This window comes from Cygnus olor, chromosome 13 (genome assembly GCF_009769625.2).
Source record: "Cygnus olor isolate bCygOlo1 chromosome 13, bCygOlo1.pri.v2, whole genome shotgun sequence".
Taxonomy (NCBI): Eukaryota; Metazoa; Chordata; class Aves; order Anseriformes; family Anatidae; genus Cygnus; species Cygnus olor.
This window is the reverse complement of record NC_049181.1, coordinates 15732142-15748574: the sequence shown is the minus strand read 5'-3', so window position 1 is coordinate 15748574 and position 16433 is coordinate 15732142. Positions and strand designations below refer to the sequence as shown.

At 51.7% G+C, this 16433-nt stretch overlaps 1 protein-coding gene across 1 annotated transcript; it reads right to left on the bottom strand.

The window, feature by feature from the left end:
- Window positions 1-2689: 2689 nt before the first annotated feature.
- LOC121077567 (endothelin receptor type B-like) lies at window positions 2690-13642 on the bottom strand. The gene is made up of 8 exons (XM_040572860.1): window positions 13365-13642; window positions 9880-10402; window positions 7878-7990; window positions 7172-7376; window positions 6330-6479; window positions 5525-5658; window positions 4821-4929; window positions 2690-4061 (listed from the first exon to the last, which is right to left on the bottom strand). Exons 2-8 carry the CDS (start codon window positions 10375-10377, stop codon window positions 3912-3914), a joined length of 1359 nt encoding a protein of 452 aa, XP_040428794.1. The 5' UTR covers window positions 10378-10402; window positions 13365-13642; the 3' UTR covers window positions 2690-3911.
- Between the last annotated feature and the right edge of the window lie 2791 nt (window positions 13643-16433).

Below are 16433 nucleotides of genomic sequence, written 5' to 3'. Positions count from 1 at the left end.
TCTAGAAAACTGTTCTTTCAAATACAAATTGACAGACTTGCTTTCTGCCGGGCTGGCAGTGGGTTTGTGTTCACAGGCTTTGGGTCCTGAAGCCAGCTGAACCCTACACTTCATAATAAGGCTCCTTCACCTCTGGCGATGGATTCACCTCGCCCATGCCAAAACGCCCCCACATCTCCAGCAGGTGGCTGCGGTGGCCCTGCTTTTGACTAATCCTCCTGGCCTGGCGGGGTTGGGGAGAAGGTTTGGATAAACCAGATCCACCTGTGCTCAGTCCTGTGACCTCTCAGCCCAGGTGGCACGGAGCACAACTCTAAAAAGGTTGCGAAGGCCAGGAGCTGGCAGCAAGGAGCTGTCTTTGCCTTCGCACTTCCATGAGCAGATAAAATGAGGCTGTATGTGCACCCCTTTTCTGACGTTCATTGCTTTCTTTGTGAGCTGAAATGCGCTGATCCTGGTCTTATTGTATCCTAACAGAGACCTCCGAGGGCTGGGAAGGTGCCATGTGAATGCCAACACAATGTAAGAGCTCTAAAAGGATACCGTTTCCAGCAGATAACTCTCTTCTCTTCCCTCCCCTCACACACGTGGTCAAATTTTGTGATGTTGGTTATAATAGGAGGCGCTTGGGAGGAGAACACAAGGGGAAAGCAAAGGAGACAGAAGTCCCTGTTAAGCAGGCATGCAGCAAGTGATAGCAATGTCTAGAGCTGGGATGAGCACATGGCAGCCTGTTTGTTGCAATATTAATCGTGTGCAGATCTGAGACTGGTTTTGAACCATTTAAGGTGAAAATGTTGATCTGACATAGCTGCTAATGCGGGAATGATTAAATCTGCACTTGGAGCATAAAAAGAGATGTTAGCCATTTGGGGCCCAGGAGGTTAAGTAAGGTGAAAGGATTCCCCCGGGTTCCTGTAATTGCTGTCTGTCTTGTGAGCATTAGCAGGTCCTGGCTGTCCTTAGGAGAGAATCATGGCTGTTGAACGTCTGGGACTCTGCTCCTTATGGCATTACCAAAAGGCACTGCTGGGAAGTTGTTAAGATGCTTCAGTCTTCACTGAAACGAACGGGAGCTGTGCGTTTACATCTGCTAGCTCGCATGCAGCGTGCAAGTAGGAGACAGGACAACCCTTGCCCAGCTCCTGGCAGGCACCAAACGGCCTGGCTGCTGATCGCCGGTTCGGATAGAGCAGGAGGAAGCCAGGCTGGCGTAACTGGGGCTGTCCTGAGTGGAAAAGGACTTCTGAATGCTTTGCTCTGACATTTTGGAACTGTTGCTGAAACAGAGCACGATAAAGGTTGAATCTCACCACTTGGGACTGACCTAACGTGTAACTGGCTCTGCTTTGGAGCTGAAGCTGGCCCTGCTCAGTCAGTGCATCTGCTGTCCCCGAGGTACCTGCCGTGACCCAGACTTACCAGCTTAGCCTGACACTTCTCCAGATTTCTGTCTCCAAAACTGACCCACAGCATCGTCTGCTCTCTGGAGCTGCCGGCCTCCTCCATGTCATCCAGGCTATGAAGGCACTGGCCCAAATCAGCCCCCAGCAAGTCCTGGGCTTACGCAGTGCTGCTCACCTCTAGGATTTCCACCAGCCAGCGCTATGTTCCAGGCCCATGCAATGCAACGAGGACCCTGAAAAAGCTTTTGGCTCAACCTGTGACCGAGGCACCAGCCATTCCAGGTGAGTGGGAGGAAGGCTGTAGCCCAATTTGCCAGCCAGTATCCTAATTACTGCTTTTTATGGGACCTCTTTCCCTGACAGGCGATTTGACACTTCGTGGGCCTCCCCGTTGTGTGGTCCAACAAGCAGACCCTTGTGTGAAGTAACACGAGGTTTGTAACGAGTGGAGATCCCCTGGTGTTGCCCGTGGCAGCAGATGGAAAGGTCACTGCGTCCCACCTGCCTCTTCCCACCCTCCCTTCCAGCCACCAGCACTGCACATCTGCCTTGGCACCTCCTGAGCAGGCTAAATCCAGGCGAGTGAATGAGTTGTAGGGAGCACTAACGAGATGCAGCGCTGGAGGTGTTAACCTGAAGCAAATCACCGTGTGACAGCTGCTTGCAACCCAGCAGGACAGGCCCTGGCGGGTCAGGGCCAGCCCTGTCCCGGCAGGAGACCACTGAGAAGCTGGGCTGGCCAGAGCTGAATTTGCCACAATTTAGGATAGAGCAGAATTGGAATGAGGCATTGCATTAGGCTTGATGTGCTGCTGGCTTACCCATTGCTACATCCTTGGAGTGGTGTGAGGTGCACTTTTGAGGCCACAGAATCCCTTTGCCTGTAAATGTGGACAAATATAGAAACGTGCAGAATTTAGGTATTTTTTTAATAAGCACAGTCATTTAAAAAATCCTTCTGCTATGATACCTGTGTTAGAACATTTCAGTCTAAACAATTTCTGCATTGACTTCCATTTGTCCAGCTCTGGCACAAAGCACAGCAGCAGTGCTGTGAAATGGATACAGACCAATCTACTCTAGTGGGTAGGTAAGATTATGGAAAACATGCTGGTCTAGATAACCCTCAGTTTTGGTTTCCCTTGAAACCCATTCGTCTTTCAAAAATATTTGTTTGTAAAAATTTGCATTTCAGTGTAAGCAAAGCTAAAAAAAAAAACAAAAAAACACAAAAAGCAAGCACCATCACCTCGAAAATGTTCTGCTTTATTTGCAGGTCTTTTCTCTTTTCCCTTTTTCCTTTCTCCCTTTTTTCCATGAAAAGATGAAAAGGGAAAAGAGGAAAGGAGAAAGAGGTAAAAGAAGAAAAAAACAACAGGAAAATCATCAAAAACTTGGCAACTAAAGCTTCCTCATGTAGGTTTTCTTGAAGTTTTGGCAAGAGGTACAAGCATGACTTTTAGGAAGTCGTGCTGGAAAAAGCTCCTGGGGATAAATCATTTTAAGTAGTAAATTCGTGAGGCTCTTTGCCGTATTTCGGTTAGCTCCAGCAGCTCTTTCAGCTGAGATTGCCCCTTCCCCATTGCCTTTTCCACCTTAGCTTCACCCTGAGGGTGAGGATCTGAGCTGTGGTGTCACGGTGCTGTGGCCAGGACGTGGTGGGGTCGAGGAACTGGGGAGGGGGAAGCTGGGGCAGATGGTTTGGTTTGGCTGGATGCTGCTGCTGGTTTCTGCCTAGGACACCTGCCCTCCTAAGCCGTGCTGTCGCGTGCATGCGGTCACCTCCTTGTGCCATACGCAGGCGGGGGGAATGCTATCCCTGGGTGGAGAGCCCGGAGCAGATTTCCCAGGAAAAGGGAAAGAGGAGGGGTCCTTTAGGGCTCCCCAGGTCAGGTTGGTCACATCACAAAGCTGGGTCGCTGCCCGTCCCTCCGTGCCACGGCTGCAGGCGGGGAGATTTCAGGCCACTGATGGTCTACAAAACCTACATGTGCCTGGGTCTTATCCTGGCTCTCTGCCCTGGGACAAACTGTTCCAGCAGCAGAGGGAGATCATAGGGGATGTCTTTTTGGCTTTTTCAGCTGGAAATCTGTCACTCAGGTGCCTTGCCCTCTCCTCCCCATCCCACATCCATCTCAGGGTGACAACATCTCAACTTTCCTTCCCTTTTCACACCCATCTCCCCACCCCATGTTGCTACCCAAGATGAATGGCTGTAAGTCACTTGGCTGTTCTGCAGGGAACTGAAAAATCCTACAAGAAGTTGGATCCCATTCTTCCTCCTCCTGCAGAGGCGACTTGGATGGGAGGAAGGACAAGCAGAGCTCAGAGGCAGTGTTCAGAGCTAGTCCCAGGGGTCAGTGAAATGCTGCAGCTCCTGCCAGGTGGGTTACGATGTGGAGGCAAAAACAATTCAAGCCCAGCTAGGAAATGGCTGTGCAAGAGAAATGGAGGTGTCCTGCTGTCTTTTCACAGTGCCTTCTCCGCTCTGCCCCGCGGGGGGCCTTAGGAAGAGCTGTACTTGTTGCTCAAGCGGGAGCTGCTCCGGTCCAACCCAAGCTCCTGCCCGTTGGCTTTCCACTTGCCCACAGAGCCCTTCTCGTCTGTCGGTGTGATGCTCAGAGCGGGTCTCTGGCACCAGCAGCACAGGCAGGACTGCGGGGAGACAAGCAGGGGGGTGGGTTATGGGATAAAAGAGGAGGAAATGTGGGAAAGTTCCCAGTGATGTTGGTGGGTCAACCCACGCAGTGCCGGGCTGGGAGTCACAGGCACAGTGAGCGCGGCTCTCCTGCAGGTCAGGTGTGTCGAGATAGGGCTGGTGTGGATTGGAAATGGAGATAGCAAAACGCTGGACACCTTTTGTAGCTGTGCTTTCTCATCAGCAAATAGGGCTGATGCTTGCCTGGGCTCAGCCCCTTGCCACAGCCACTGGGAGGTGATTCCCATTCCATCCGCTTCCTTTCTCCAGCCTCCCCTCCTCCTGAGATTTTTCTCCGAGCAATTTGGGCTCAAAGTTTATAGCAGCCCCAGTCCTGGTTTAAAGGTATGTGGGGATGCTTCTGATCCAGAATAGCAGGGACTTCTCTGGTCTTGCACTGGCAAAAGCCCCACCAGAGCAGGGCAGGAAGCTCTAGTGTGCTTGGAGCTGGGAAGAGAGGCACCCAGCAGGGTGAAAATTTGGGAGGAAAAATACAATGAGGACATAAGGGAATCCTGTGAGCTGCTGGCAGCCCCAGCATGTGCCTGGTATCTGCCTTTCCCCTCATCTAGGTCGCCCAGAAGCCCACGGTGATGGGAGTGCCTGGTCTGTGGGAGCTGGTGGCCTTGGGACCAGTGTCTGGGCATGCACCGTGCATGAAACTGCAGCCAAAATGGGCAGTCAGCACAGCCAGGGGCTCCAGGAGCCAGCCCTACCTGGAAGCAGTTCTTGAATTTCCTGCTGACGAAGTAGAGGGCCACAGGGTTGATGCAGGAGTTGAGGGAGGCCATGTTGATCCCAAAGTAATCCATCACGAGGAGGAAACTGAGACAAGAGGGGAGAGAAGGGGCTGGGAGCTCTCTGAGGGGACCCCTGAAGGAGGGTTTCCAAGCTGCCTGGCCTGGGAACCTGCTTCCATGGGGGATCAGTGACAGATACCAGACAGAAGAGCACAAAACAGTTCCTCCTGGGGTTCGGCGGTGGCACAACACTTTTTCCTGCGAGAAGCATTTCCTGAGGAACCTAAGAGCAGGAGATCTGATTTCCTGTGGTGGCCTTGATGCTCTCGCTTTCAAACACAGTAGCAGTGTCCGGCCTGAGCTGGATTCGGGGGTGATGGGTAGGGAGGAGAGGGGAAGATGGGCATCTACCACCTAGTGGAAAGTGTGCGCTGCCCTCATGTGTGCTACAGTCCTTTTGGCCCTGCAGAGAACGTTTCTCTGCCTGGGAGACCTCTTTAACCCATAAGCTTTACAGAGACGTTTCAAAATTGAATTTCCTCTTTTCTTAAGGCCCCCCACCTCCTTTCTCTGTTCCTTTGTGGAGAGCAATGCCATCTAGAAAAGCAGCCTGAAAGTTTTTGGAAGGCAGCTCCACCAGCCTGCAACGAGCCCAGCGGAACATCGGCTGGGGCCCCTACCTGAGCAGTTCACATCTGTTGGGGTCCGTCTGGTCGTAGATGGTCTTCTTGAGGATGCGGCTGAGGTGGAGCGGCAGCCAGCAGAGCGCAAAGATCACCACGAGGCAGAACACGGTCTTGGCCACCTCCCGGCGCTGCGGGGAGAAGGTGGGCATGGGAGAAGGGATGCTCTGGCTGAGCACTGGAGAGAGCGGCCGGGGCAAAGCACCATCTCCCTGTGCTGAGCAAGGGCCCCTCGAGTTACTTCTACAACCCGAGCAGGGCCGGGCTCTGCTTTGAGTCCAAAGCACACTCCCAGCTCCTACTTCAGGAAGACGACTCATGAGATCCAGGCTGCAGAAAGCAGTAAGGTACCAGTAGCACGAGATAGATCAGGATGGGGTCTCCTTCACCCCATCCTACCATCGCTCCTGGTCACTTTGCTAATCCCTGGAACATGGACCCTCATCCGTCCACTCGTCACGCTGGGTTATTGTGACAACCAGCTCGTCAGCAAAGCATGGGAGTGAATGGGAAACTACAGCAAGGCCAGAAATAAATGGCCATAGAAATTGAAAAGCAAGCTGGTCCATGGCCACAGCGCTGGTGGCTTGTGTTGACGCTGAGGTGGGGGACTGGAGCTGAGGGCCCCTCTCCCTGGTTGAATCCATGCATCTGCATTGATGGGTCAGGAAGTCATTGACCACTGTGAGGCTACGTTAGCTCATACGTGTCCCCTACAGGAAGCTGGGTTTGTTCTCCCCTTCTACAGCACTACCTCTCGTTTTGGGAAATATTGGGGTTTCTGCCCTCCTGGCTTTCTTACCCGTTTCATGTGGTCATTCAGAGCGATTCTCATGCCATTTCTCTTGCTCAACATTTCACACGACATGAGGGTGTAGAAGATGCCAGTGCATACCAAGGGCAGGCAGAAATAGAAGCCAAAAAGCCACCAGTCCTTCACGTCACGATAGAACTGCATGCAAAGAGAGAGGAACAACAACTGGGAGAAGGGGGTAATGGGGCATCAGTCCCTGACACTGATGCTGCCCCCCATCAGACCACTCCGACACTTCAGATGTGTGAAACTTTAACTGCCCCGGGCTAAGTATACATGGGGTAATCTTGCCCTGAGGCTGGTGCATGTTTAACCCAAAGAAGTGAGGGCTGTTTTACATCTGGCTGCTGGTCTAGTGCTTTTGTACAAGAACCAGTTGCAAGGAGCGCATTTTGGCAGGTATAGGGTTGGGAGGGTAAGTTCTGATGATTTGTAAGTGTCTTCATCCCCTTGCTCACCCTTAGCTGGCCCTGTGCTAATGGCTGCTTGTACAGCCTGGTTGTTTAGATGCTCCTTGGCCTGTTGTGACAGCCTAGCATCTTGCTGAAGTTTCCTGAGATGGGTAATGACCTTCTGATGTGGGCAATGAGGACACAACACAGCTTAAGGACCTTCTGCCTTTTTTCTGGCCCCACGTTCAAAGCAACTCTACCCCTTCAGTACTTGCTGAGTCTTCTGTGCTTTGTCTAATGCTGCTCTCCCCAAATTCACCCCGACAACTGGAAGTCCTCTGCAGAAGCATCTAACCTCTCATTGAGGAGGGAGTGTGCCCCGTTTGCCTGTGCCTCCCTCTCCCTCGCGCTGCAGCTGGGATGGGTCAGCGTACGTACCATCATGAAGCTAGATTTCTGTTCAGAGGCGAGCATGCACACCCACAGGTCTCGGTCCCAGTAGTTGAACTCTACCATGTCAAAGGCTATGGCTTCGGGGACTGCCAGCACGATGGCCACTGCCCAGATCAGCGTCACCTCCACTGCCTTCCACATGGGGATTCCTATCCCCTGGATCCGACTCCAGGAGGCCACTGCTCGGTACCTGCTCAACGTGTGGGAACACAACAGGAGCAGAGAGGAGTGAGAAGAGCCACCAACAGGAAGGGGTCTGGAAGGTGTGTATTAGAGTTGTCCCCTTTCCCTTGCCCCTTCCTCCACCACCCCTGAGCTTTCTCCTTCCGTGGAATGGGGAGGATCAGAAACAGGGGCTCAAGGGAGGAGTGTGATAGCAGCTCTCCTTGGCCAATATATGGCCACCTCCCGGTGGGAGGGGTGCCACCCTTCCCCAGCACCCTGGCAGCTATTCCCACGTGTTGTGCTCCTCCTCTCAAGCTTTTCCAGCAGGATTTACACTTCATCCCCACAGAGAAGAGTCAGTTCCTGATGGATTTCAGCCCCATGTGACAACACCCTATTCCCTTCTCTGAATTTGGCCCGGAACCAAGCCACCCTGCAGTCTTCCCAACGGTGACAACAGAGGGGGCTATGCTGTGGTTAAATATGGGCCAGGATGGGCAACGCATCCATAGAAGTTGTTTCTCACCTGTCGATGCTGAGAGCACAAAGGCTGAGCACTGTGATGCCCACCGAAGCCTTCTGGATGAAGGGGACCAGCTTGCACACCTGCACGCCGAAGGGCCAGTCCTTGGCCAAGAGCTGGAGAAGAACCACAGGGTTAACAGGGAAAGCATGTCCGGCTTCCCGTAATGGCAGGTGGTTACCCACAAGGTGCGAGAAGCCCACAAGGAGCAGCTGAAAGCACTCTGAGGTTACCTCTCCTGGGGCTGCGCGGTGTGCGCTCCCGGTGCTTTGCGTTGTGCTGGGAACCACTCGTTTCCCCGGGGGCTCGTGGTTGACACCTATGTGGAGGGATGGTCCAGGCAACAGGTCCTGAACCCACACCCTGGGTGTTTTTGGGTGGACTGGAATCCTAAAAGCCACAATGGGCTTTGGGTTGCTTTTGGAGGGTGTCATGCTCCGAGCAGCTGAAGTCCAGCAAGAACAGCTTCTTTCAGAGCCATGTAGGCTCACATCCTCACCATACTCTGCCCTTCTGCCACACCTTTGTGCAAACCCTCCTCCAAACTTTCGTGCAGCATTATTTGAAACAAATGATGTTTGGTTGCTCGAGACCAAAGAAAAGCAACGGTTGATTTAATCAAGCAGTCGGGCATCCCCTGTATGTCGGAACACCCTGAACAAATCCAGGCAAGGCAAGAAGCAATGTTTGCTTACACATGAATTTGAAGAGGGTTCCTTCCCTCACCTGAACCCTGACCTACCACCGATGCCAACAGCCTTCTTTACTCCTGCTCCCAGCTTTTCTCACCTCTGGCAGTTGATTTGATCTGGTTTTCCCTTTGAAGCTACTACCTAATCGTGGCCTGAAACCCAGCTGGGGCAAGCAGAGGGCATCACTGGGGACAATATGCATCGGAGACAGGAGAACGGGAGCTCCAAGAGACGGCTAGCTGTGTCTCCAAGCCAAGAGCTCGCGTTAACATGAGCTGTCCCGTAGATGAGGCCTTTGGTATAAGTCATGAGCACAAAGAACCGTGCCCCCCAGTTCTTGCCTGAATTGGATGCAGGGCTGGGTATTCAGCCTGTGACACCTTCCTTGGGGGGGGGGGTCATTCTTGCAGCCTCCATCTGGTCCCACACCTTTTTATGAAGTATAGGACCTTCCTACAGCACAGACTTATAAAATATGGCAAACAGATCCCAGACGGGAGGGCTGCTAGACTCCTGTACTGCCAGTCATGTTGAATAAATCAGCTATATAACAGCTCTATATCCAACATATCTGTTGTATAAAGCTGTTTGTATAAATCAAGCTGAGCTCCAAGTCCTTCACCCCATGGCATCCCTTCAAGACCCAGCCCACCAAAACCCAGCTCTTGTGGTGGGTGAGAAGGAGCCGCACAAGCCCCAGCACATCTCACACCACACAACTTCTGCTCCTAGCCAGGTTCCGAGCCCTGCAGCCCGCCTCTGCCCACCCCTCTCTGCCCTGCTGCAGCGGGCAGAGCTCGGGTTCCTTCACTTCTTCGTCACATCTCTTCCCTCTAGCGTGGGGAGCAATGTCTGAAAGAAGCCCCCTGTTTTGTAAGACAGCCCTGTTCCTTGTTCCTGGATGAATCTTTCTGTTTAGCTGGAATAAAGCAGATGTTTGCCTGAGGCTGATTTGTGAACTGTGCTGGGAGTGGTGTGCCTAGTGCATGAGAACAGTGGGTTTTGCTCGGCTGAAATAAACTTTGGGTTGTAATGTCAGGAGACTGCAAGTGGTTCTTTTCTTGCCATTTTAAATGAGATTTAAAAGATCTGGATGGGTGTGTGTGTGGAAAACACAGCAGTAGGTGGGAACACCTCTGCTTTCCCAGGAACATACTGTGTCAGCTCATGTTTTCCTTTTCCTTTGGAGAGCAGGATCTCCCTCCCCCTTTCCTGCCCAAACTGGAGCCTGAAATAAAGAGAGGAAGATAAGATATTTCCCAGGGCACCGAGGCAGGTGGGAGCAGACGCTGTTCCTGCTGCACGAAGCCTACCTTGTACACATTGATGGGCAGAGCAATGAGGATGTAGAGGAGGTCTCCGAGCGCCAGGCTAGCGATGAGGACGTTCGGCCCATTCCTCATGCACTTGTTCTTGTAAATGATCCTGAGGAGCGTGGAGTTGCCGATGATCCCCACTATGAAGATGGTGCAGGACACGATGGTGTTGATGTACTTGAAGACGTGCCTGATATCCGCGGGCTTCACGCACACGGGCAGCAGGGGCAGCTCGGAGCCGCTGCTCCTGGGGAGGCTCTCGGAGCGGTTCGGCAGCTTGGCGTCCTGCAGCAGGCTTGGCTGGAGCAGGCTGTACGCCTGCTCCTGGCTGAGCACCTCGAAGGGGACCGTGCTCTCCTGGAAAGCCCCCGGGGTCTGGCCGCGTGCCCCGGAGAAGAGGCAGGTCAGGAGAATGGTGAGAGTGGTGGGAGGTGGGATGCTCACCATGGAGGACTGAGCGGCAAAGCCGATCATGGGAGCCCTTGGGATGCTCATGGGGCGTCTTTGCTTGGGTCTGGATCTGTGGGTGGAGGAAGGGACAAGGGGAGAAATGGGTTAGAGGAGAAGGGGGCCTGGTAGTGCTCGAGAAGGTGCTGGAGAGGGTTTCTTCTGGCTACAAGCAGGCAGTGGTGGCCTGTGCGCTGGTCACCTGCAGTCAGCGGAGCACAAGGAGTAGTTTTGGGGCACCTGCCCCACCAACACATCACAGTAATTCTGCAAACCCCCTCTCTGGGTCCACAGAACCAGGGGAGCTTTTCTTCCAGTTCGTGCCATGGGAAAACCGGAGCAGCGCTAGTGCCAGCAGAGCCCATGTGGCATCGTTCAGTGCAAAGAGACAACCCTCAGCGCGGTCTTGCTGGGAAACGTGCTGGGAAAATGCCACGAGGGTTTTTCCAGAAATGCTGTATTGATACCTGACATCTTATTCAGATTTATGTGCTAGTAGAGTGGCCCCTCCTTCCCCATCCTTATCGCTGTTAATTGAACTGCTTCCTTTCCAAATCCACCACGCTGTTCAGCTCCATACCGGGGGATATAAATCTCTCCGTGTTGTTTGCGGCGTTGGCAGCTGAGCACATTAAAAGGTCTCTCCAGCTGACCAAGACTGGAGCACTGCTAATAAATATCACCTGAGCAGGCTCTGCTTTGCAAATCTCAGACAATGCTCTCAGGCAGGACTGGCCCAGTGGCAGCTCTGTGGCCACAAGTGGCTGATGAGACAGCTGAGGATGCTGTAGTACTGTCCTGGCACGACGTGGATTTGGGAAGGGGCTTTGGGATGATCCAGATGTGGCCACTGGTGGGAAATGAGCCCAGAGAAGGAGGGGAAGATGCCAGCACCCTGCCAGGCTGTGCCACCTGGGCAGATCTTGGCTCTGCTGGTAGGAGCGCGTGAAGAACACGTTGCTCAAGCTACAAAACTCTGCAGCTTTGAGGGGAGGAAAAATTGCTATGCCGGGATTGAAAATGGAAACCTTGTAGGGCTTCCCCCCAGCCCCAGGGGAACCACTCAGGCAGGGGTCAGAGTGCCCCCATGGGATTAGAGACGGGACTGGAGTCTCAGCCCGGCTCCACCAGGCTCTGTAGGAACACGTGCGCCTTTCTGCTTGTTTGGAAGTCTCCAAGCATGATCAATGTGAAATTGGCCTCTTTCCCAAGGAACCAGCCTAACCTGACCTACCGTTGTCTTGGTTTCACCTCACTGCTCCTGCCAGAAAATCTAAATCAAGCTCAGTTCTCTCTGACCCTCTTACGTCCTTCGGCCAGGTCCTTAGTGCATGACACTGTAAACAGGCAGTGTTAGGAGGAAACTTGCAATTTATTCTCAGTTACACATCAAATGTAGGCAATAAAATAACCAAATCCCTTCAGTCACAGTTCAAACCTCACAAACTAGATAGTTTAGCTTCCAGTTCTGTTAAAGCAACCACATTTTAAAGATGTTTTCTTTCTAGTTTGAACCCTTGTGTTGTGATGGCACCTCAGATACAATTTCACCACAGGAAAGTTAAAGATCAATCACTTTTCTTTTCAGCTCACCATCAGCATGCTTCCCTGTGCTAAAATATTCATGCCTGGTGCGTAGCAATCTCGTGTGTTCACCGTACCTTTTATCTCTGCAGGCTAAAGCAGCTTTGCAAACTTATCTGGCAGATAAGCCACATTGGTGAGAGCCAGAACAGCCTCTACAAAGTTATCTGCCTGCCTCTGGCTGAGGAAAAGAAAAGCAGTTTTCAATGCCTTCAAGACCATCTAGAGAAGTGTCTCCATGTGACGGTTGGGAATATCTTACAGGACCCCTACCTGTCCTGTAAGCGCCCAGTTTATGTGGGTATCCCACCCCCAAGGGATGCCTGCGGGTGTGTCCTGCTGCTCCTAAGCACAAAATAATCCAAAAACTGGGGAACCCTCAGCCCCTCCTGCCATCCTGCATGGGCAGAGCTGATGTCCTGAGGAAGGGACATTGGGGTGCCAGCTTATCACTCAGGCTGACCACTGTAAAATGCTGTGGGGAGAACCTCGGTCCGTGGTGGTGGCTAAGAAGGTCCCACTACCTCTGCTGGTCTCAGCACATCCATTAAGTCCCAATTGCCCAGTCTGGGACCTTGTGGCCGGAGAAGCTTCCCCGGCACCACCTTCCTGATATTTACCTACGCAACTGCGTAGGTACTAGAGCATCCTTGGAAAGCTCTGGTGTCCTGTGCCCTCTGCAGCAGCGGGCTGCACCTCTCTGCTCCCCCTGGTGAAGGACCGCAGAGCCTGGTGCTGTTCAGCCCCTGGGTGTTTGGCAGGAGAGCTCATGTGAGTAACGATCACAGGACACGGCTTGCTGGATCCTGCCCATCCCTTCCACAGTGCCAAAAAAAAAGGGCTTCTCCACCTTCTTGCCTTAAAATCCAACAATTCAGTAAAAGGGGAGCATTGTTTTCTCCTGCTCAACAGCCCACAGACTTCTTGTCCTTTGTGTAGCCTCTCCCCTCCCTCATCCCAGAGTGTTTGCAAGCACAACCCTTTCTCATTTGTGGGGGAAACTGAGGCACAGACAAGAGGCTTGTTGGGTGCCCAGCAGATGTGAAACTAAAGTCAGCATCACTTGACCCCAAATCCTCACGTTTCTGATCCTCCAGGGAGGTGACTCTGTGCCCAACATCCCCATCCCACCTGCACAGCCGAGGCCCTTCTTTTCTGCAAATAAACATCTCTTGCAGCAAAAATGCAATGGGTGGGAAGAGGGGAGAGAAGCAGATATAAGCACTGCATCCCCAGCTGCTTCCCTGACCTGAGCCCACCCTGGTCCCTAAACTGGCCGTTTTTCCCCCAGAGGTGTGCCGGCTGGATGTCTTCTCCAGCCCGTGCACCACCTCTTAGACCTTGCTCGGGTCCCACTAAGAAACGTGTGAAAACTCACCCAGATGTGGGAAATCGTTTTGTTTGCAAATCAGTGCACGGAACAGCAAAGCTTTTCATCAGCGTTAGGTTACCTTCCTCGAGGCCACGAACTTTGGGTGCTCCCAGGATCAGTTTCTCTCCCTCTCACGGCCCCTTGCCATGTCCTGCAGGTCCCAGGAGGACGGCAGCGCTGTAGATCCTGCAGTTTGCTTTTGCGTTGTGGGCTGGTGCTCGGGGGGAAGTTTCTTCCCCCTCGTGACTTGCTGAGATCTCTCCAAACGGAGCACTTGGTTATATAGAAAATTGCAGGGCTCCCCCCGAACACGGCCGCTGCGACCAATAAGTGAAGAGCAGGACAGGGATGGAGGAGGAGGGTGAAGCGGGAGAAACATGGGCAGCCCTGCGGAGGGATGAAAATAGCAAACAAACAGAGCTCGAAGCGGAGGGAGGGAGCTGGGGGATGGCTGCTGACTGTGGGGCAGCATGCCTGCATGGCACGGTGCTGTGACAGCTCCGAGGGGCTGCGCCTTGGCAGAGGGACCTGCAGCCCCGAACACCTCTGGGGAAAGGATTTGCGGAGGCATTGAAGCCTTTTCTGCCCGGGATGTATAAAGCCAGCTGCTCCGCATGGAGCTTCTGAAAGGGCTTTCGGGAGCACGAGCAGCACTGCGAGCACGGCGGAGGGGATGTGATGTTTCCCTGCTGGCTGAGCAGATGGGGTACAAGAAGTCCCCAGTGAGGAGCTGGAGACGGGCAGACCCCACTTCTCTCTCCCTGAGCCTTGGTCTGGGTGAAGCAGGCTGAGAACAGGTTTCAGACCACAGTGCCATCTGTCAGGAGGTGCTTTTTCACATACCAGCTCTTTTGATTTTTGCTGTTTCTGAGCATCCTGAGCTGCCTGAAGAGCCTCGTCCAGTTGCTTGAGATGCAGGGCAGAGCTCTTCATGGCCAACACGTCAGTGCTGCCTTGGGGTCCCACCAGCCTCCCCCACAAGCCATGTGTCCGGTCCAGTCTCTGGACATGGTCCTGGATCAGACTTCCCTCTAATTTCCACCTGCCTGTGAACAGATCACAAGCAGCTCTTCCGTGGGACTCCTTCTGTCTTCCTCCAACCTCTGTGAGCCTGCAGACAACCTGTGCTGTTGCACAGCCTGTGGACAAAGCCTTTCCCGACCTCCTTGGCTCAGCTGCTTGGGGAAGAAAGTTTCTTTCCTCACCATGCTCTGAAGCTGGCTGTACTCAGGAACCTGGGGGTTGTTTGGTATGTGGCAGGTTGTTTTATTAAAAAATAATAATAATAAAAAAAGACAAATCACCTTGTTCAAGTGTCCTCGATGGCTCAGGAAGGTGTGTTGGCAAAATCAAAGCAACTTCACTTTGGTGTAGGAATCCCTTTGCCCTTTTAGTCCCCAAAACAAGGACAGAAAGAATGGGTTTGGGCTCCTTCCCAGGCTGAATGCATCTCAAGTAGAAGGAGATTATGGCTGTGGTACACCAGAGGGCCATGCTGCCATCCAGAGGGACAGCAGCAGGCTGGGGAAGGGCAGGCAGGAACCTCTGACAGTTCAGGAGAGGGAAGCTCCAAGTCCTGCCCCTTGGGAGGAACAACCTCGCTCTCTCCTAGGAAGCCATCCCTCAGCCTTGCTCATCCTTGTTGCCCATCTCTGAACATTGTCCAGTTGCATCATGTTGTTTGTATATTGTTTTATCTTCAAGCTATGATCTTTTCTAATCTCTTTTCTTGCTATGTTTTCCATTACCAGTCTTCAAAATGCAATAGCCAGCTAAGTGTGCCCGGCATTGAAAATGTCAAATAAAATGTTAATTCCCTTCTACTCTTTGCTTCTCTTTTCATACCCCTTTATTGAAAGTATTAAACTTAGGAACCTATCTAGTATGTTATTAATAAAATATAATTTTTTCTTTTTTTTAAAAATCTTTAAAAATGTATTTTTTTTTAACTATTAAGTTCAAAACCCAACAAACTCATGCAAAAGTCTTCCTGTGTCCTTGATTACCCTGTAGAAGGATGGTGCCTGCAAATCTGCTATGATCCACTTCTGGAGACTGACTGATTGCAGTGTAAGTCAGGAGTGGGCCATTTTGGCTTTGCAGACCCCCTTGTAGCCCCAGTAAATTTTTTGCCTTCTGGAAAATCATATGGCTTCTGAGTTTATATCCCGATGTGTTCTTCTCATATCCTCATAACGTCTGAGTCTGAGCAGGTTCCTCCACAATACCCTCCTGGGTCCTACCTGCTGGTTTGGAGCAAATTGTTGCTTGCTATTGGAAGTGGTTGGACTCCATCTGTTTTCAGCCCCTCTAGTTGTTGTTGGTCTTCAGTTGTTGCATCTTAAAACACGTTTTCATACATCTTTAACCATTTAGTACTCTGAGGACACAGAATAGTTGAAGGTCCATCTGTGGATTTTGCAAGAAATCGTGAGACTACTCTTTTCTTGCAGTAACACGATCAATGGACAGATTAACACACAGGGTTAAAACATCTGGATGCTTTTCTCCTGCCAGTTTTCCTCTGTTCTAGAGACCTCTTCTTCTGTTTCTCATGGCTATAAATTTCTCTCTCAGTTGCTCTCTCAGCTAAAAAGAGCCCGACTGTTCTGAAGGCATGCCTTCTTCCCCCAGTGCTGCCCAAACTTCATTTGTCCAAGGGGTGTTCGTGACTTCCTAAGACCCTGGAGTAGCATTTAGTTTCCTAGAACTACATCTGGCATAAGTACACTCTTTCAAACCTTGTCCATTCCCACACTACAAGTGACCACATTGAGGTTATGATGATTATTTCTGGTCTGGTTTCTTTTCTTCTTCTTCTTTATTTATTTTTTTTTAATTTTTTATTCTTTCCATTTTATTTTTATTTTTTAATAAAGATATTTACATGATTTATGTGGTCTTGGCATGAATCATAGACTTTAAACTAGATTAAGTGAGATTGTTCCAGTCTCCTTCAGGAACTGAGAAAGTAAGAAAATAACTTAGTGCTGAAGGAGAACCAAATCGATGAGGTACAAATTCCTAAAGTCTGGATGGGCCTGGGCCAACCTGATCTAATGTGTGGCACCGCTGCCTATTGAAGGGGGTTGGAGTTAGATGATCTTTAAGGTCCCTTCCAACCCGAGCCATTCTGTGATTCTAAAGG